The sequence below is a fragment of the Prunus mume genome, linkage group LG4, assembly GCF_029339155.1.
Source record: "Prunus mume cultivar Tortuosa linkage group LG4, ASM2933915v1, whole genome shotgun sequence".
Taxonomy (NCBI): Eukaryota; Viridiplantae; Streptophyta; class Magnoliopsida; order Rosales; family Rosaceae; genus Prunus; species Prunus mume.
In genome coordinates this window covers 5,742,105-5,764,455 of record NC_142701.1, presented here as the reverse complement: position 1 = coordinate 5,764,455, position 22,351 = coordinate 5,742,105, and the positions used below count along the sequence as shown (strand labels likewise).

Sequence of the window (22,351 nt, the reverse complement as noted above, 5' to 3'; positions counted from 1 at the left end):
ACACGAGCAATGGATGTCCTGTTATGGACACAAATATAATAGAATTTTTTATTTATTTATACAAGCGATAATGGAGGAGGGGAGTTCGCTCTCACACACCATTCTAGGAAAATGTAGCCTATATAGAATCTTCCAATGACGATGCAAACAAACTATACAACTAAGGTGTCTCAAGCCCAAAATAAATACGATGGGCAGAACTTGGGTGATTCTCAACCAACTGAAGTAATCATGCCTTCGTTCTTTAATTCCTCTACATAACAAGATGGAGAATTGTTCCCACTAGCTTGCTCCCCATTTCATTTTGAAAAAGAGACCTTCAACTTCAGTTCATTCGTCGCGTGGAAGAGAGACCAGAAGCTTCTTCTTCTCCTTGTTCTGCAACTCGTGTCTCGTACGCCTCCTTAACATGCATCTTTCAAATAGAAACATAAGATAACTGTGTTTGATGATGTACAAAATCAGACATGGAAGAGTTGGGAGAGAAGGAAAAGGAGGAGGGAAAAAAAAGAGATTTAAATTTACAAAATTACCCATGTTCTTAACAGGTTAAAAGGTATTCGCAAATGACATTGACACGACCCGTTAACTTAATGGGTGGCTAACTAGTCCACCCATTTTTCAACCCGACCTCTTAAGCCCAACCTAAATATTGATTTTTTCATGTGAATTCATATTGTTTTAGCAAGTCATGCACAATATTGTCATATCTATTTTTAGCAATAGCATCAACATGAAAGGATACTCACAACTAGTAAACTGGTCTCTACGTTTAAGCAACAACTTGGATATGCTCGTTGGTTATGGAATCAATTATTATAGGACTAAGTATTGGTTAGTGAAGAATTTATGGGACATAGAATGGGGTGAATAAGGTTACATAAGAACGTAAAAATATGTTGATGCAAGTTGATGGACTTTGTGGCATTCTGATAAGACCTTGCTTTCAATCTCTAATATGTAAGTTTCTATAGGTCAACTACAGTCCACTAACCACGTCATAGGATTTTGGTCACGATCCAACAGTCGGATCCTCGTCAATTGCTCAATTGGACGACAATCAACTAACCTAACCCTAGAATCGCCGATCCAGCATATCTCGAACCTGCAATTCTAGATCCGTAAGTTTCTACACACTCCTGGAGATACAAGGAACTACATATCCCAAGATGGGACTGATTTGATGGTCTGACCGTTCTTGATCAGAAGTTTACCAAAAGACCACAACTTCTATAGGTAAAATGGTAATTTTACACCAAAGTTTCAAAATTTTGAAAGGAAAATCGGGACAAGATGTTACACATTGCTATGTCTATGTTCTTACCTCATTGCATGATTTTACCATAAAATCAAAGTCAATTCCTAGTATGGCTTGTAGGAATTGCCTTATGTATGAAACTAATAGGGTTAACATAAAACTACCCGAATTTTGGGTTCGTTTCAAATTAGTATCCAATCTTTAAAATCTTGCAAAAAGGTACCTTAAGTCACCAAAAACATACAAATTCATCCCACCTGTTAGCTAAAATGTTGGTCAAATTTATTAAATGACTACGGAAAATGTGTTTCCTCACTATTTACACTAATAATTGTTCCGCGTGGAAATTTTTTTTTATAATTCATTTTCAGTTAAATAAGAAAACCTATATCTCCTTCTTTTTCTCCCCTTCCCGACTCACTCTTCTCCAACGACCATCCCCTCCACCTCTTCCATCCCTCACCCAATCTTCTCCGATGACCATCGCCCCACCTACCTTCTCCCCAGACAAATTTCTCCAGCACACCCATTGCCATGACCACCCAAATCTCCTGCCCCCACACATAGGGATGGACAATTTTCTCCGTGGAGTAAGGGTCTTTGCTGGGGATTCGACCCTAATAGGTTGGAGTATGAAGGATGAAAAACATATATGGGGACGGAGTATAGGGAATTTTTTGGGTATGGTGTTCAGAGAGGGGCGAGGATGGTATTTTAATCCCCAACCCAAACCCTCTCTGTTTAGAATATATATACATATATTAAAGTGATTATACTGACTAAGTTTTATATTTTCTATTATTATATTATATAATTTATATAATTTATTCAAATCTTAAGCCACACTACTTGATTTATTTAGTTGAACTTCCAATCCATATATAAACATTCTTATAAGTATATATTTTATATATTCATTATCTTGACTTAGTACTTTTGTTTTTTCAACAAAGTAGTTATATATTGATTTTTTCTTCTGTAATGGGGCAGGTCGGAACCCATTCCCCAATGAAGGTGGGGATAGGGAATCCCAGATAAGAATTTTGCGGGTATGAAGGTGGAGATGGAGGAAAAAATCTTAACGGGAATGGAGATGAGAATAACATACCCACCCCCGATTCGACCCATTGCCATCCCTACCCACACACACACCAAAGCCTCCTCGAAAAATAGCCCCAAATCCCCCCTCCGTTGCCCCACCCATGTTCTCATCAGCCTCCCCACTCTCTCTCCAAATATTTCAACATGGCAGACCCTAAAATGAACCACAAGTGCAAATAAAATGAACCCAAATTTTTCGAAAGAAAACAAATATATCCCTAAGCCCCTGTTGTACTTGTTGTAGCCCTGGTTTTTTCAATGAAATTTCTTTAGGTTTAGACCAAAAAAACAAAATAATAATATTTAACGATAGAAAGATGGGAAATATGCTGATATAATCACTTTTCAAAACCTGTATTCTCAAATGATCACTTTAAAAATCTTATTATGATATAATCATTTGGGGACTTGAAATTACCTAAGTACCCTCCATAGAAAAAAACATTATTGTAACCTAACATTTTAGACTTCTCTCTAGCAGCTCTCTCAGTTCTCTCTCTCTTCCTCTCTCTGTCGCGAAAGCCATCTCATTCTGCCATCTCTCTCTTCTTAATAGTGAAACCCAACATCGACTCCATCATTGAGGCCTCTGTTCCGAATCAGCTATAGTGGCACATTTTCCAACCACGAAGGTGAACTCCATTGCCGACGTCCAAAAACTTGTCATGTTTTATGGTGTACTTTTGTAAATGTGTGCGAGGTTTGTATAAGATTTGTTTTGTTTTGATTGGTTTCATTTCCTTGATTTACTGTTGATGGTGATTTTGTTACTCTGTGTGGATTTTGTCGAAATTGGTATTTGATTGGGCTTCATTAACTGTTTTGGAATTTCATGTTCATCCATGTTGATTTTGCAGTTGCAGTAACATTTTGACGTGTTTAGTTTGTACACAGAGTCCATAACTATCAATACTGATGTTTCATGTGTCCCTACTGTATTTCATATGACTACACCTGTATATAACTATGGTGATGAGTAAATTTTAGGAGGCATTGATTGATTTGGGGTAGTAGTTTTAGCCATTTGGCCCAAACCCTGTATGAAGTGGATCCCTAGAGTCATGAAATTGTTTTCACACTTGGGTGGTATTTGGTTTCTAGATGGAATGGAATGTAGATTTGGTATAAGGGAATGTAGATAACAGTACACTGTGGTGAGAGTTAGAGAAGTAGAAAAGAGACTCAAATTTGGTTTTGTCATATGTATATACATATATTTAAATGACCTTAAAAGTATAGCTTTGAGTAATGTACGTATGGAATATGGGTAACTAATGATCCATATGTATGATGTTGTTGTGCAGGGAAATCAAGAATGGCTTGTAAAGCTAAGCTTATGATTCCTGAGGATGAAAAGTATCAAGGAAGACGTTAGCCCTTTCACACTCAAGGACCGCCATTACAACAATAAAGTTCTACAGAGGTTCGAGGGCGTTGTTTTGGTCATCTATTACGATAAAGGACCTAAACTGGACAGCACAAATTATCCACAGGTTGTTGATGAGGAAGGCTCATCCTAAGAGTGTTACACAGGTGAATGAGATAAAATTCATTGTGGGTAACAAGTTGATACAATTCATTACCCAACACTTTTACCTCATCACGGGGCTAAGGTTTGGAAAGCTCCCTTTCATTCCGAAGGCGACAAATGAAAACTGCTCGTTGAAGTGAAAATACTTCAGCACCAATAAACATTCCACCATTTCAGACCTACACACTGCCTTCATCAATTGCACAGATGATAAGGATGTGGTAAAGCTTGGAATGGTCTATTTTGCCGTTTTTGTGCTATTGGGTACTGAAAAGCATGTGAACATTGACATGCGCTATTTGAAGTTGGCCAAAGACCTAGAAGAGTTTCGACAAGGTATCCATGGGGTGCCGTGTCATATTGCGATGACAAACGCTTCACTTTTGAGGGCAGTCTGTTCAAATTACCAACGAGTTAAAGTGCCCCCAAAAAAGAAAAATAACCAAAAAAGATGGAAAAAGAGCACATACAAGAATGCCAAGTGCTAGACCGAGAGAGTACACCATAAAGGGGTTTGGCTTCGCTCTTCAGGTGAACAAATATTTACAAAATGTTGTAGTTCATTTAAATACACTTACATAGAGATTGATGTTTCATTGTTCTAAACAGATTTGGGCATTTGAAGTCTTCCCAGCATTGGAAGCATTGCATTTCGTGGTGCATGAAAGACAATGGGCACATCCCCCAAATATTACATTGGAGGACCAACACGGTGGCCCGTTTTCGCGACCTCATGAGTCAAGTTTATGAAAATGTTGAGGTTAGTTCAATTCGTAAGGATCATGTTATGCATAGGAAAATGTAATAAGTTCACTGATTTATTATTTCTTTCAAATAATAATAGGTTGATGTGCAACTTCTCCGTCCCACTAATATTGAGAAGCAACAACCTTACTGGAGTTGGTGGTGATGCTGAGAACGATGAAGAAATTGTTGAATTGTTTGGGGATGAGGCCAAACAAAATACCAGCAGTTCCAGTGAAGCAACATACAAGGAAGTTAAGGACACAATCTACCCTTCCCTCATCTTCTAAGGTGTAACCTTGATCTTTTTCCAATATTGTGGTAATTATTGAATTAAAAGTGGTTGTATATAATCAGTTTGTTCTGAAAATGTAGAGAATACGATACGACTGAAGTGCGAATATTTACTGTTGCATTTTAATTTATGTAGCACAAAGTGTCTTTGACTGAGTTGCGCAGTTTGAAGCATCAATTACAAAGCAGTAAGGATGAGTTGGCAAAGCTACGCACTTCAAATTGAGGCCTTAGGAACAGAGTGCACGAGTTGGAAGGGATTGTAGAGAAGAATTATTTGAAGCAAGAGAATGGACTGTGAAAAAAATAAAAAGGCTATTCGCGATTTGACCCAACACAATTGCTTCAGTCGAACACTATTTTAAGGTGGAGATAGAGGAGTTAAAAAAAAACCAATATGGTGGAGAAGTGGATGAGGAAAGTGTCTACTCCTCAGATGAATGAAAGAGGGCAGAATGAGATGTCACCCTTAAATGAACCTATTAGTCCGACTACAACAAAGGCTGAAATGGAAGCAGAAGTCTGTGGTGATGGAGTGGAAGCGTTCAGTCATGCATACACAAGGGGCTCAAATGGAAGCAGAAGTCGATGGTGATAGAGTAGAAACCTTCCCACCATGCATACAGAATGGGCTGAAATGGAACAAGAAGTACCCGGTGATACAATGGGAGCCTTCTCAGCCATGGAAGTTGAAGGCGCTGAAATTGAGACTTTAGTTGGGGACAAACAAGTGTAGCAACAACCTCACAAGGTTCCTAGTTCTGAAGAATGTGAAGGTTCCTAGTCTTGAAGAATGCCAACCTTCCTACTCCTGGAAGATGGGGATGGGTATAGAGTTATTTCGAAATTTATTTTAAATTTGTTAAGAGGATTGGAAGAAGACATAGAAATAGAGGCGGTGGGAGGCAAGCTGAGGCCTCGCATGAAAACCAATTTAACTGTGGGTGGTGATGAAGGGAACAAAAAAGCTACTGCCACAATTCAGAAACAAGATGCGGGAGGCAAAGGGTGCAGACTGAAACGGCCAAGCGACAACATTGTTGAGTCCATTCACCGATCCTACAAGAAAAAGAGGACGCTTACTTGATTTAGATGCACCGGCACCCGAGGCACGTTTTGATCCGAAACCGAAGTGGCCATGGACGATGTGAATGCAGTAATACAAAGGTTTGCAGGGCTTGGAAAAGTGACATCATGTTAGGATTTTGAACTTGCCAAAACAAATATACATGTTTTTTGTACTATGCAGTCATGGACAATAACTATATCTAGGTAGCTATAATATACATGTGTAAGTCCTTGTCCTATTCTAGTGTTACAATTGTTGAAGTATTAAAAAATTTACCCTAGTGCAAGTTTTATGTTTGTAATGTGGAGCTGGAGCTCGAACCATTTGTAGTTGGGACAGATTTTTTTACAAACTTTTAGATGAAACTACATGGATGAGTTCGAGGGTAAGAATTGAAACGCTGCTTTATTCCTATGAATTTATTATTTTATGCCCTTGAGTATGTGTCATTTGTTGTTGTATTGAGGTTGTTGTTCTGACCTCAAATATCAGTACCGTGGACATGGCGATGTTTCTAATACGCAAAAGACAACTTTGTCATCCCTTAGTGTTTAGAACGGAGGGGACTATTGCCGATTTTTTTTTTGCAGGTATTACTGTGTACCCTTTTTTTTAATACAAATTTATAAATAAACCCAATCCTAGACATGTATTTATAAAAAAACCCAAGCACTATTTAAACATAGAAACACACCCAAAATCAACCCCAAAGTCAACTTTTTGGGTGTGTTTATAAATGGGTTTTGAGTGTGTGTAATGAAGGGTTTTGGGTGTGTTTATAAAGTGTTTTGGGTGTTGGGTTTTTTTATAATTTCAACCTCCATTTTGGGTGTTTTAGTGAAACTCCCTTTTTTTAATTGCATTTGTTGCATTCGGTGGGAGTAATGTTGTTGGATGTGTTGGGTGAATTGGTTCCTGTTTATGTAACGTGGCATTCACCCTTGTTTGCAGCAATTTTTATAGCCGTTGACAACGCCTCGTACGAAACGAGTTATGAGGACACAAGCTGCTTCAAGGACCGTTAACCCTCCACCTAACTACCTCAGAAATATACAGCACTTTGTCGACGGTACATGGCAACATGGGTATGCGCAAGCTTGGACAAAAGTGCGCAAGGTCTATGTCCCATATAATGTTCGATAAGTGTCATTGGGTGGCTGTAGAAATCCACTTTGTCAGACATACTGTCACTGTGTATGACTCATATACTGCTTTTACCTCCAATGCGATGCTTGGTAGTTATATGGAGCCTATTACCCATACGCTTGCACAGGTGCTTTACGAAATGCGGTTTTATGAGAAATCGGAGGTTGAAGCGGTAAAGAAAAAGGGGATTGACATGTCCAAGTTTACCCCTTTCATAATTTGCAGAATTCCAGATGTTCCGCAACAAAGTGATGGGTAAGCTGTCTTCATTTAATGCAATTTGTGGATGTTGTGCACTTCTAATTCTGTGTACTTCTTCGGTGGACAGTACCTCATGCAGCATTATGATAGTTAAATTCATTGAGTATCTAAGTGACGGCATTCCTTTTCATACCATTGACCCTTCCAAGTTTGGGTACTACCGATTGAAGCTTGCAATCGAGGCTTTCAGGGGGGAAGCCTATGTATGAGGTAAAACTCCAAATCTCACCTTATTTTAATTAACTATCAAGTACTGCCTTAGAAATTCAGTATTAATATACATCATTTTAATACGTCTTCAGTATTGTGAACAAAAATAATCTGAAGAGTATAAAATGAGCCAAAATAATATTATTTGTGAATTGAGTCTTCATTTAATACAACTGATATTATTTTGGCACCATGTCCAAGTTTGATGAACAAAAATGCCTAATTTTGTGCATCAAAGTGTAGGGTACTCGGTTTTTGAAAACTATAGATGGTAACGTACATCTTTTGCACATGGCATCTCATTTCAGTATGTCATGTTCATTACGAGTGGTTAATACAATAACTTATTACAATTAGTAGTTACAATTTTGGATGTTAAATTTTGCCTTTATTTGAATGCTGTTGTGGCACATGTGTCTTATGTTGGGCATCCTTCCAGGTTCATACACGCATTGACTTCACTGAATCTGTGGACGTACGTGAGAGAAGTTGCAGGCTATTTCCTCATTTTGTAAACGAAACCTAATGTGATGTTTCTTACTGCCACTATTTTTGAAATTTACAAATGTAGATCAAGTGTTGTCATCATTTTGTAAACGAAACCTAATGTGATGTATTGCCTTACATGCCACTATTTTTGAAATTTTGTACAAATGGCAAATCAAGTGTTGTCATTTTGTGGTAGGAATATGGTCCTTTTCTTCATTTCTCTAACGTAATTCCCCACTACTTGTAATCCATACCACAAGGGATGTACTAACTTCTCCTATCTTACAATGCGTTTTTTGACATTATGTAGTTCACATGTTTGGTACAACTGTATATTTAATCAGATGTACAGGTTATCTTTCATGGATGTACAAAAGTCGCCCATCCTTGTTAATGCAACACGGTAAAAACAGTTTCATCTTTGCATTCCAAAAGTGTATTCATGTTCATTCCCAACTGTATTTATATGGATTTCATATAACCACTGGCTTTCATATGTAGTTATTTTCGGGTAATTGGATATAAGGAAACGGAGAGCTTTGTGAAATGATAATTCTATTCTCGGCGTTGTGAACTGGTGTTGTAAAACCAATATCTCCCCACACAATAAAGTAGCAAAAAAACAGCAACATACGTCAATATGGTGCCAATATGAGGACAATAAACTTACAATACGCGCACATCCAATTGACAGTACTTTTAATTTTTACAAAGTTATAATTTGCCACTCATCCGTTACAATACGAGTAGCAAGGCGTAAACAATTCATTCACATGCACTACTACAAAAAGTGATTCCAAAGACGACCAGAAAAAAACGACGGTCTAAGTGAAAACCGTCGTTGTTTTTTAAAAGACGACGGTTCTATAAAACCGCCGTGTAATAACACCTTAGACACCTAAAAAATGGAGATTCAAATGATTGTTCATAAACAACGACGTACCTAATTAAAAAACCGACGTCTATTTGAAACAGGATTTCCGCAGTGTAAAATCAAAGCAAATAAAGAACGGCAGAAGTTATGAATCGACCGACGTAGAAAGTAAAGACGACGATTTCAAAAAAAGCCGCCGTTTTTACGCAGAAAATAACACGACCAAGTTTTTGTATAAGGCGCCATATAATTACAAATAAATCCACGGCGGTAAAATACAAAATATCGCCGTATTAAATTAATGTACAACGACGAAAAATAAAAATATATCGACGTCTTTCTCATATAGTTCTACGACGGTATCTTTAAATCTCACCACGTTTGTTTTTCATTTAACGACGTATTATAAAATTTAACGTCGTATTTATTCCCTTTATACGTCATACCTTATATTTAAACCGTCGTCTTAATATGAATTTTTTTTATCAATTTATTTCTTTGATTTTGTTATCATACGTCATACTATATGTAAAGATGACGATTTTTATAAATAAAAACGTCGCCTATTATATGTAAAGATGACGATTTTTATAAAAACCGTCTGTCTATTATATGTAAAGATGAAAATTTTATAAAACCGCTGCGTCTATTATATGTAAAGACGATGATTTTTATTAAAACCGTCGTCTATTATGTATAAAGATGACGATTTTTAAAAACCATCGTCTATTATGTGTAAAGATGACGATTTTTTAAAACCGTCGTCTATTATATGTAAAGATGACGATTTTATAAAACCGTCGTCTATTATATGTAAAGATGACACTTTTTATAAAAACCGAAAAAACCGTCGTCTATTATATGTAAAGATGACGCTTTTTATAAAAACCGTAAAAACCGTCGGCTATTATATGTAAAGATGACGCTTTTTATAAAAACCGTCGTCTATTATATGTAAAGATGACGATTTTTTAAAAAGGGTCGTCTATTATATATAAAGATGACGCTTTTTATAAAAAATGGTCGTCTATTATATGTAAAGATGATGATTTGTTATAATAACCGTTAAATCATGATTTTTCATTTATAACCGTCGAAATTTTTTGTCCCGTTACTTTATCTCTGAATGTTTATTTTTTTCGATTTTTGGTGTAAATGATCTCAAAGTATAAACAAACAAGTTTGACGGTTGGATCGTTGAAACTAGTTTCTTAGAATGCGTATGCCATCAAAACAATATATTCACTAACAATTAAGAGTTTATTTATACTTTCGTTAAATATAACATAAGATTTTGTGGTATCCGCTAGTGTAAATATTTTAAATTGAAGATCAAATTCAGTCATTGTATTCATATAGGGTCAAGGATCAGTAGCGGTAAAAAATCATCAAAATCGGAGTTAAAATAACCGTTAAATCATGATTTTTCATTTATAATCGAAATTTTTTGTCCCGTTACTTTATCTCTGAATGTTTATTTTTTCCGATTTTTGGCGTATATGATCTCGAAGTATAAACAAACACGTTTGACGGTTGGATCATTGAAACTAGTTTCTTAGAATGCGTATGCCATCAAAACAATATATTCACTAACAATGAAGAGTTTATTTATACTTTCATTAAATATGACATAAGATTTTGTGGTATCCACTAGTGTAAATATTTGAAATTGAAGATCAAATTCAATCATTGTATTCATATTGGGTCAAGGAGTGTAGCGGTAAAAAATCATCAAAATCGGAGTTAAAATAACAGTTAAATCATGATTTTTCATTTATAACCGTCGAAATTTTATGTCCCGTTACTTTATCTCTGAATGTTTATTTTTTCGATTTTTGGTGTAGATGATCTCGAAGTATAAACAAACAAGTTTGACGGTTGGATCGTTGAAACTAGTTTCTTAAAATGTGTATGCCATAAAAAAAAATATTCACTAACAATTAAGAGTTTATTTATACTTTCGTTAAATATAACATAAGATTTTGTGGTATCCACTAGTGTAAATATTTTAAATTGAAGATCAAATTCAGTCATTGTATTCATATAGGGTCAAGGAGTGTAGTGGAAAAAAACGTCTATTGTATGTAAAGATGACGCTTTTTATAAAAACCGTCGTCTATTGTACGTAAAGATGATGCTTTTATAAAAACCGTCGTCTATTGTACGTAAAGATGACGCTTTTATAAAAACCGTCGTCTATTGTACGTAAAGATGACGCTTTTATAAAAATCGTCGTCTATTATATATAAAGATGACGCTTTTTATAAAAAAACCGCCGATATTATATGTAAAGATGACAAATTTTTTTAAAAAGCGTCGTCTTTTAAAACACGCTAAAAAATGGCCGCTTAAGTGAATTCGCGCTGATAAATTTTCAAATTTTCACCCGTCTTTGAAAATCTTATCTCTCATTAACAAGCGTCGTCTTTTAAAACACGCTAAAAAATGTCTACTTAAGTGAATTCACGCTTGTCAAATTTTCAGATTTTCTCCCGTCTCTGAAAACCTTATCTCTCCCTCCTTCTGCACTCTCTAAAACACCCTCATGAAACTCTCTACAAAATCATCAAAAGATCGATATCAATGAAGGAGTTGAGAGATTAAGGTCTTAGCAAATCCATAAGATGTAGAGGGATGTTCTGTATTTGAGAATCAAAGCTGGTTGAAAGGTTTGATTTGAAAGTCACCTAATCTCTTAATACCCTTTTATATCTTGCTAGTGAATTCTGGATTAGTCTCTTTGCGTTTTGGTATGCTCTTTGTATCCCTAATTTCAGATTTTGTCTCTCTTGATTTGTCTGATTTGTTTACATATTTTTTTTATTTCTGGTTTCTTTTTAGATTTTCTGATTTGGTTATCGTGAGATGAGAAGGAAGCTTGCGATTTATAACTTTTTCTTTTGCAGGATTTCTATGTGAGTCGTATGTTTTTTGTTGTTGAAAATTTGCAGGTTCTCGATGGTCTTTTTTATGCTCATTTTACAAGTTTTCTATGGAAATATGGACCAATGGTAAAATTTCTCTTCCACCTAATTTTTTATGTTTATAATCTTAGCTTCTTCTTTTTCTCTCTTTGTCATTTTCATTTATTTACAGGGATGATGGAGGAGACTTCAGTTGTGCATCATTTGTATGTTTGGATGAGGAATGCTTGGATTAGGAGTACGTAGGTCTTGTTAGGAATTATGTTTGTTGTAGAATAAAGATTGGTTAACTATGTAATAACTATTGAATCTTCAAGTTTTATGAAAGAAACTATTTTTGATAAAGCATTATGGTTGGTTTTCTAGTTAAAATTGTTGTATAGCATCATAGGAAATCAAAAAGCATTATTGTACGTAAAGATGACGCTTTTTTATAAAAACCGTCGTCTATTGTATGTAAAGAGGACGCTTTTTATAAAAACCGTCGCCTATTGTATGTAAAGATGACGCTTTTTATAAAACCGTCGTCTATTGTATGTAAAGATGACGCTTTTTATAAAAACCGTCGTCTATTGTATGTAAAGATGACGCTTTTTATAAAAACCGCTGCGTCTATTGTATATAAAGATGACGCTTTTTATAAAAAAACCGTCGTCTATTGTACGTAAAGATGACGCTTTATAAAAACCGTGCGTCTATTGTACGTAAAGATGACGCTTTTTATAAAAAACCGTCGTCTATTGTATGTAAAGATGACGCTTTTTATAAAAAAAGGTCATCTATTGTATGTAAAGATGACGTCTTTATAAACAATCCACGACGGTTTTCATAAAAAAATCGTCATCTTTACATACAATACACGATGGTTTTATTAAAATAGTCATCTTTCCTCCTATAATTAACGATCTTTACCTCTAAACAACGACGATTTTCTTTAAAAACCGTCATCTTTACTGATAAACAACGACGGTGAAAAGCCGTCGTAGTTTGAAACTCAAATAGACGGCGATCGATTTCAAGAACTGCGAAACCTTTTACACGACGGTGGTTTCCCGTCGCCTATTTCGATTTCTGTAGTAGTGATGACAGCAACCCCATAAAATGATTCCAACCTGCACTTAGGTTGACCTAGCTGGTCTAACCCTTCCCAAAATCCAAATGTTTACAAGTCCATCAATAGATCCATGTCCTTACTCTTCTCCTCGCTGCTGCACAAGGCTATGATCAGCATTCCCTGTCCACACATATTCAGCACCTCCCACACACTAGCAACATCTATTTCGCTCCAATTATAGTCTAGTGAGAACGACCGGAAGCATAATCTCAGCACATCTCGAACCCATTGTTAAAACATTCAAACCATTTCATGGTTAAATTCTTCAGATTCAGTGAATTTTTTGACAAGCATCTTTCTTTGTTTCTTCCAATTTGTATTTCAATGAGGCTAACTTTGCGCTTTCATTGTTTGACTTTTCTCCAACATAGGCTTTGTTCAACTTGTTCGTCAAGTTTCCCATCACCTGGCCATGAATATCACATTTCATTTCCCACCAATCCGTAGCCCTAGACAAATTATTGGAGGCGATGCTTGACTTCAAATATTTTGTCTAGCGCCTCCAATATTTGTCTAGCGGATCATTGTTGTCAGCCTCACTTCCAAATGAAGTGGGGTCATTATTTGGAGTCCCAGCTGGAGATGGGAACGGCACATGCCATGGCTGGTGTCCCTGTAATCGACATGGTCGTTTGGAGGGGCAACGTTTGACATCTTCAAGCATTCGATGGGGCAAATGCACACATATAGCCTACAAAACAAAACACGTTAGATTCAATTTGCAGTTATGATTTGTTAAATAACAATATGGTGAGGTTTAGTATAGCTTTGGTGTCTTATATGTAGGAAGTACTGTTTTATATTGAATGAAATGAGTAAGTTAGCCCCTCTTATATAGAGGAAGTACTGTGTTCTATATTGATTGCAAACAGTGCATTACACGTCATTGTGCACACATTACTCTTGTCTATCAAGTAGAAGCATTGTAATAACCCTTTTACAGTTGCACTAAATGGGAGTAAAGGTATGTCAACATTGACATCATGGTCCATACAAAAATACACACCTCAACAACTGTAAATACACAAAAAACAGAAAAAGAAAAGAAAAAAACTATATACTATATTAATATTTCAAGGTATATAACATCGGAATAATAGCTTACTAGGAAGTTCCATAATTCTCAATTTACGAAAACTAGAGAAATGTTTATAATTTAATAAGTATTCCCTAAAAATGAAGAGAATAGGAAATGTCGATATGACACAAGTGAATACAGAAACAATGTCATATATAGTTGCTAGCCATTTTTTTAATTCAAAGAAAATGCAATATGCCCGAAAAACACATGAACATATTTGCAAAAAAATGGACAATTCGGAATATCCCGAAATATTAAAAAAGGGAACTCATATAAAGGAAATTGGAAGAAAGCAAAAAGGAGATTTCAAACGCAAACAATTTCCTGGTCCACTTGTTTAAAAGTCAAAATTGGTACATTGTGAACTGACCGTACTAAGAAATTGGGACATTTTGTACTTTTATTACATGAGGGAAATTTTTCAATCAGAACAAAAGGAAAAAATTGGAATACAACAAGGATCGTATACAACAAACAGCAACCAATGTGCACCAAATAGTGACATACCCAATTACACAAACCCCAAGTCTGACGTCCCGCCCAATAACTCCCACCAAAATATCCACCCAACAACTCCCACCAATAACTCATGCCACTTGCTAACTCTCATTTACTTCTGGTCATTATTACCTCCCACTATTTAACTATAACCCAGCTGCATGAACCACCATATTTCCATCACATTAACTCCTGTAAACCTCACACCTTGCGCATAAATTTCACTCACATCAAAATAACTTCCAGTTTGGGACACACTAATTCCTACACCAACCCGCACTAAATACTCAACAACTATGGACCCAAACCCCACACCAAACCCGACTGTTTCCATTATCTGAAGGAGGGGACACTAAACAGCTACCAAATCAGCACCATAAGTCACTGCAAACTTGGTCCATGGACTGCAGCAATGTCGAGCCAACACCATATTTTGGAAAAATCTCCACGCAAGACATAGTTTCAAAAATTATTGAGGGCCGAGCTAGGTGGGGTGTCATAAAGAATCACACAATTTCGGTCTCGTTATCAAGCCAGGATGCATCTCCTACATATAAAGACTGTGAAAGCTAAAATTGTAAATGCCCCTACAACTAGCTTGTCGATTCGAGGAATCGAGAAATGGCTCAATGAAGCAAAAACAACTGAAACCGGTTTCGAATCGTTTGGAAGTTTGCAAAATTGTGGATCCATAGAAGGAAAGTAGGACAATATCACTATGGGAGGGGTCATGAATTTAATAGGTCGCGGTCGCGCAATTAAACGGTACGCAAATCCGAATGTGACCACAGACAAAAGGTTGGACTTCTAATATTACTTTGGACCCTGTCAAATGTTGTGGAGACAGTGTGTACAATGGAACTATGAGGTGGCCTCTTTTTGTATTATATAAGTATGAGGTGGCCTGTTTATTTCATTTGTATTATGTAAGGTTGAGATGCCCTCTTTTGAAATTGGTTTTGTATTATGTAAGTTTGAGGTGCCCACTATTTTTATTTTGTATAATGACAGTTTGAAAAGGTAGTACATGTAATTTCGATGCATTATTTTGTGTTCTTAAGTAGACGGGTTCGTTTATGGAAACAACATGAACCTTGCCTGTTAAGGGACTCATGTTGTATATATATACAAGGGATGCCTTTCGAATGTATCCCACTAAGACAACAAAGATGACACCACAAAATCTCATGCTGTTTCCTCTTACAGCCCCTAATTTAAGCATTGGATGCCCAATTCTAGATGCCTGTTTGGGCGGTGGGATACCATGCAACTCCATAACATAATTGCTAGGAGAGAGCGGTTCTGGGAAGATGCAACTTTGTCTCCAACTCACAGTTCGAGCTTAACTCCCACATGGCCATGGTGGACTAGGAGGCTCCTCCCTCTACGTATACACAGAATTCAGCTTCTCATTTCGTCGATTGCAACAACTAGCCAAGGTGTATCAGGCATCACACCCCAACTTGATTGGGGTAAACCCCTTGGAAGACATTTATGTTCATATCGTTGATGATGCACAACAACTCATCCATGTCCTTGAAAACATAGAAACATTTATTGTCATTGATCATACATGCTTATCTTTGAAGCTCATTGTCATTGATTCCATTGCTGTATTGTTCCAGTCACAGTATGACAAAACACCCTCGGATTTGTAACGCCGATATGAAATGTTTTTCACTATTTCAGGCAAGATTGAAGGCTTTAGCAAACAAGTTTGGGGTGGCAATGCTTTTGACAAACTAGATAGTGGATTTCATTAGCCCAGATGATGGAATAAATGGGGTGAGATTGGGAAACTTGGAGTGCTTGCATACATCAGGTGGACGGTCAGTCCAGCGTTGGGACTGGCTTGGGCACATTGCGTCAATTCAAGGGTGTTCTTGTCAACACATGAGCACTTCGTTGGGGGGAACATTCCTAATCCTACTTCACCAACTATGTCTTGTAAAACATACAGGAGACTTCATCTTTTATTTGCCCCACATTTGCCCCCTGCATCATCTAAATTTGTAATCACAAAAGAAGGGGTTATGGGAGTATCAATGTAATTGCCTCCAAATACCAATGGAAGCGATTTTATGTTTACAATCCATTGGTAGTTACCTTCCCCATAATTACATTTTGTACACACTTGTAAAATGACATTGCAAAACCAATACGTAAGACGGTATAAGTATGATATAATACGAATAGTAAGCGATAATAATACACAACTTACAATGCAAAGCCAATAAAAGTACAATATAAGGCAATATAAAATAAATAAAGTGCCACTATAACATCAATAGCTCAGCAATGTATGCCAATCAACAAGCAACGAAGGAAGGCATGTACTGTATTTGCAATTGTATACCATGTCATATTTGTAATACATTAAGGGTATGACTCAAAAGTAAATGCGGCTGTGGGCCTGACCGTTGACAATGGAAAATATTTAAATTAAAAAAATAAATTACCGGGAAGAAAATTGACGTGGAAGGCGCAACATCACATTTTGGATCCTTATTCAGTTCATTATTCATGTTGGTGCGCTCAGAAGGTGTTCCCTCCACTTTGTGCACACACAAGTAAAACCCATTGAATACAAGCCCTTTTTAGCAGCCTCAATATCGCAGATCTTGAACAAGAGTTCATAAAGACTAAATAAGGAGATGAGTAGGAAGAGCCTCTGTAGCGGTGTGGCTGAGTCAGTCAAGTCTCGGTTGCACGCTTAAAACTCAGCTTCAAGATCTCAAGGGGATATGGAAGAGGCGAGTTCACTATGTTCACGGGTCTGCTACTGTGGGAACGTTGTCAAAACGCATACATCATGGATAGTTTCTCATCCTGGAAGGAGGTTTCAAGTATGTGGAAGGGTAAGCTGATTGAGTTTATTTTTGTGGTTAGGATGCTGAGATTTGGGATTGTCGTGGATTAAAAAACTGATGGTGCACCTATGCGTTGCAATAAATTGTTTTCGTTTATGCAGAAGAATGGATGCACATTTTGGGAATGGGTTGACCCAGAGATGTGTGACAGATCGAAGCACATAATTCCCGGTTTGCTTAGGAAAATAAATCAGTTGGAAGAAGAAAAAACTGTGGAAAAGGCAAGATGAAAAACCCATGGTTTTGGGTATCTCTGTTCACGTTTGTAATAGTATTTTATTTGTTGTTTGCCAAAAGTAATGGGAGGTGTGGTCGTCTACAGTTCGTAAGTTAATGTTGGTTAGGTATTGGATGTAATGGAAGAGAAGCGATGTATTTTAGATCCGTTATGGCAGACATGGTCCTTTTGCATTTCCTATTAATTTCCAATTGCAATTCAAAAGGCATTGCCAATATTGTGCACCTCTCTAATTTTGGGTACGAACTCTAATGTACCTTCAATCGTCATGACAATGAATCCACCTCAAACATGACAAATAACAAAATAAACGACGGTCACTCCCCTCCCAAAACTAGAACCATATTACGTAAAACAATAGCACAGTTGACCTTGTAAGTGGCCCACATTTCCCCCTTGCGTCATCTGAAGTTGCAATGACAAATGATGAAGTACTACCAAGTGTCACGATAATTGCGTAACAAATGCATTTGAATGAGTTTTATGTACGAGATGCATTTGTAGTTGGCCTTCTAGGCCCTTTCATTTTGGACACACATTTTACTTTGCGATACAGATATGACTACAAAAAAGGTACAATATAATATGAATACAGTGGCAAGAAAAGTGCAATACCATGGCGTTAATATAAATAGACAATCTGTAGCAAAGGAAAACAATATAAGCCAATGTCACTAAAATCACAACACACATAACACCAGATGCAATACAAGTGAAGTTGAAATGAACGGTACATAACAACCCAACAGAAATGATAATTTGTAAGACACATGTGGCAGTGGAACAGTATTTTGCAGCTGGTTTGATTGTGACCCGTGGCACCATATGTTCAACAATGTGTACTAATACTGGCCGCTCATTGAAAGGGACTTGTTATCTTGCGTTTGTAAGGCTGCCATGACCGTTGAGTTAACCGACTCTCATGCTTGTAACATCACCGAAGCTATTCGTCAACTTACCAGTTGATGAAAAGAGACATAGAAACTAAACAATTGTCACCTCTACGCAACCTGCTGCTTGTTGGTGATGGGGACAAATTGTTTGCATGTATTTCGGTAGTGGCCCTTCACACCTCACCTTGAGCATTTGTTTTCACGCCGGTCCTCTCCTTTAGAAGGTATTCTTTGTGTTTTACGACGCCCTAGCATAACCTTAGAAAGAGGAGGGAGGATTTTTATATTGTTCAAATGTTCAGGAATAACCCATGTCCCTTGAGGTGGTACAGGATAAATAGATTCAGCATATGCAGCTGCCCATGTTGCTCGTGGGTAATACGAAGAGGCCAAGGAGTCGGGGTTCAATTTCAAGTGTCGACATACCGCAATAACATGCTTGCACAGGAGTTGCTCTAAGTCAAACTTCCTGCACATACAACTATGGTTTTGCAAGTTCACCAGACCGTTCGTATCACCATCCAGAACATTATACTCCTCATCATTGATTTTGACCACATTCATACTTGATGCAGCTTGTAACATCTTCCTTAACTTCTTTTCGCCTAAATCAGGGCACAACGTAGATTGACATTTCCTTGCTAAATCTCGATGTTGACTAAACCAATACATAAGTAGATTTGTAATTTCGTCGATCAAGTGTACCACCGGAAGCATACTCCACAATATTTGTTGTCATCACATTATATCATCATCCATCACAATGGGCTCGAGACCACTTCTGGAGGCCTGCACGTACTAGATAAGTTTGCACTCGATCATTGTTTATCATGGAGAAGTGACGATTGAACTCCCCCAGACGATACGACTTGGTTGCCCTTACAAAATACCCCAATATAGGATCCCACTGCTTCAAGAGAAATGAGGCTTTCATATTGCCCTTCAAGTGATAACAGCAAATTCCATGTGTTGCCCCAGGAAAAACTTTTTTCAACCCATTTTGTATGCTGACATTTTGGTCAGATATAACAACAAGATTCACACAATCACCAATTGCATAATGTAGTTTTTTCAAAAACCACTCCCACGCTGCATCCGTCTCCAAATCTCTAATCCCAAAGGCAATAGGATATATATTACGATTTCCATCAAATGCGGTCGCAACAAACAAAACACCTTTATACTTGCACTTCAAATAGGTAGCATCAACTGCAATGACGAGGCGCATTGACGACTTAAATCCTCTTATGCATGCACCAATTGACATAAAAAAAATTATAAGAAGTGGTCGGCTGCATCAGTCTCAATGTATGTCAAAGTTTCAGGATGTGTACACTCCAATTCATAACAATACGAAGGGAGAAGGGAATATGACTGTTCTGCAGACCCTCTAATTGTTTTGAAACCTAACTCTCAGCTTCTCCACGCTGTAGCATAGCTTATGGTCACCCTAAAATTTGTTTTGACATCTTTCTTGCTATCAGCTAGAGTATAAATGGTGCCTGAATCCTTCAATCTCCAATTCACAATGTCGGACAGCAATCCAGTCGTAGCTTGAGGATGGTGACTGGTTACATACCTTAGATCACATTCATGAAATGGATCGTATTTAACAACCCTAAACTCATGTACTCCAACTTTATATGCCCGAACTTGCCAAGGGCAAGAAAGCTGCCAACAACGAACACAAAACCGACGCTTCCCAGATTGGACGGTTCTCAATCGAAAGTGGCCTCTAATTGCTGCCAAACTTATAGTTTTTAAAAGGGAAACCTTTTTTGGAAAACCTCGGCCAACCTTAAAATTTGCTTCCCAATTTATGCAACAAAGGCCTCCACCATAATCAATATGTTTCAAACTGTGACCATGCATCAAATCAATCCGGCTTGTCTGCATTCCAGTCGAAATTGATTGTCGAGAAGGTTCAGATTGCACTTGTCTACACTACACAGTGGAGGGTTCGAAATTGTTGTCCCCATGATGATGCATATTTGGCGCAGAGTACGGTTCCTTTTCGGTGCTAGGTTCACACAAATCAGCAACTATGTTTTCGACACTTTTAAAATTAACATCTTCAACCCAATCCATCCAATTAAAACCATTTCCACCATTTTCAGTTTCGTTGTCCCCAATTACCTCATTTCTATGTTCCACACCAAATTTAGCAAGAGCATTGCTACTCTCAATGCTTACATTGCCATTGCACCCTTCAATACCATGACCTATATTTTTCAAGCTTGCTATTAAAGGGGTTACTTTAGAGGCCATAACATCTGTGTTGTACTTTAGAAAATATTGAACATCATTATTGTCTTCAACCCTTATGTGCTTATAGACAGATGAGGATATAGGAACTGAATACTTCAATGTGACAATGTATTTGTTAGGATATGCATCCATGATCTTATAAATGAGCTGACTGAGGTTGGGAAATGTTATGTTCCGTGACACTATTATGCCTTTAGCCTCCCCACCTTCATAACTGTCAATGTTATCCTTCCGAAACTTCCATTGTAGCATACCAATATTACGACAGTATCCATTTCTGCAAATAACATCAATAATGACTAGACCGATTAATAACATTTACCACAACAATTGGGTCCAATAATCACATACGCAACTATCATTCCACTACTCGTATCATCTTATCAATCCACAAATCTTCAATTTCAAATTGTAGCTGCTTCAACAACAAAAATTTATTATTTTCTCTATTTTCTCTTATTTTGTATATATGTCTGGGTTCCAAGTTATTAACAAACTCAACTAAACATACCATGACAGCAAGATGCCCCCTCTAAGATATAAGGGTTTTAAACAAATTTAAACACCTTCAACAGAAATATCAAGTTGTCATACAAAATGAATTATGCAGTATAATATCAAACACCCTCAACCTTACTCAAAAATCATTTTGTATCACAACCTGTGCAATATAATATCAATTACCAAATTGGAAACCAAAACACACAAACTAAGCTTCTTACCAAAACAAACCCACAATGGCAAGAAATTCCCACTCAAATACCTCAAATTCCCTAGTTAAGCATCTAAATTGAGGCTAAAACTAACCTAACAAACCTATTTTTAGGCCACACAAAGTTAACATATGATTTTTCTGTGTGCTGTTATTTTGGCCATTATCAAACACATTGCACTACATTATACAGAATTCAGTCAATTTTAAACAAAATTCAAGTTCACCACACAGATCCCACTACAGATAATAACAAAAACTATGAATTTCATCATATCAGAACTCCTTCAAATTGAAAAATTTAGCTTTTTTGCCCATGTGTGGAGAAAAGGGGATAAACGAATTTATAAGACACATACAGTACAAAATCAATATCAGAACTCACCTCCGTTCACAACGACGACGAAAGTCGCCACTGTGGCTTCGCTGTGGAGTCGCGACAATCACTTTGATGTGAAGGTCAACAATGGAGGTCGTGCCTTGCGCCGGCTTCGCTACGGTCAAACCAGTCAAAATTTTAGGCCAACTGGTTTATGACGATGGATGGGTAGCGAACTAGAGCTGCTCAGTGCTCGCAACTTGGAGTTCAGCCACTATTTGGGAGACTGCAAAAACAAGGAGGAGAGGACTTGGGAGAAGTTGCCTTTCATAAACGAAGTGCTAAAGAGTCTTTTATATGGAGGGCACTTAGGTAATTTCAAGTCCCCAAGTGATTATATCTTAATAAGATTTTTAAAGTGATCATTTGAGAATACAAGTTTTGAAAAGTGATTATA

General features: G+C 37.1%; 1 protein-coding gene and 1 pseudogene across 1 annotated transcript; one reads left to right on the top strand and one right to left on the bottom strand.

Moving 5' to 3' along the window:
- Nucleotides 1-15,763: 15,763 nt before the first annotated feature.
- On the top strand, nt 15,764-16,645 carry LOC148917753 (DNA repair protein XRCC3 homolog pseudogene; annotated as a pseudogene).
- Nucleotides 16,646-18,775: 2,130 nt separating this feature from the next.
- On the bottom strand, nt 18,776-19,267 carry LOC103342642 (uncharacterized). Its single transcript, XM_008246274.2, has one exon. The coding sequence runs from the start codon at nt 19,265-19,267 to the stop codon at nt 18,776-18,778; it is 492 nt and encodes a 163-aa protein (XP_008244496.2).
- Between the last annotated feature and the right edge of the window lie 3,084 nt (nt 19,268-22,351).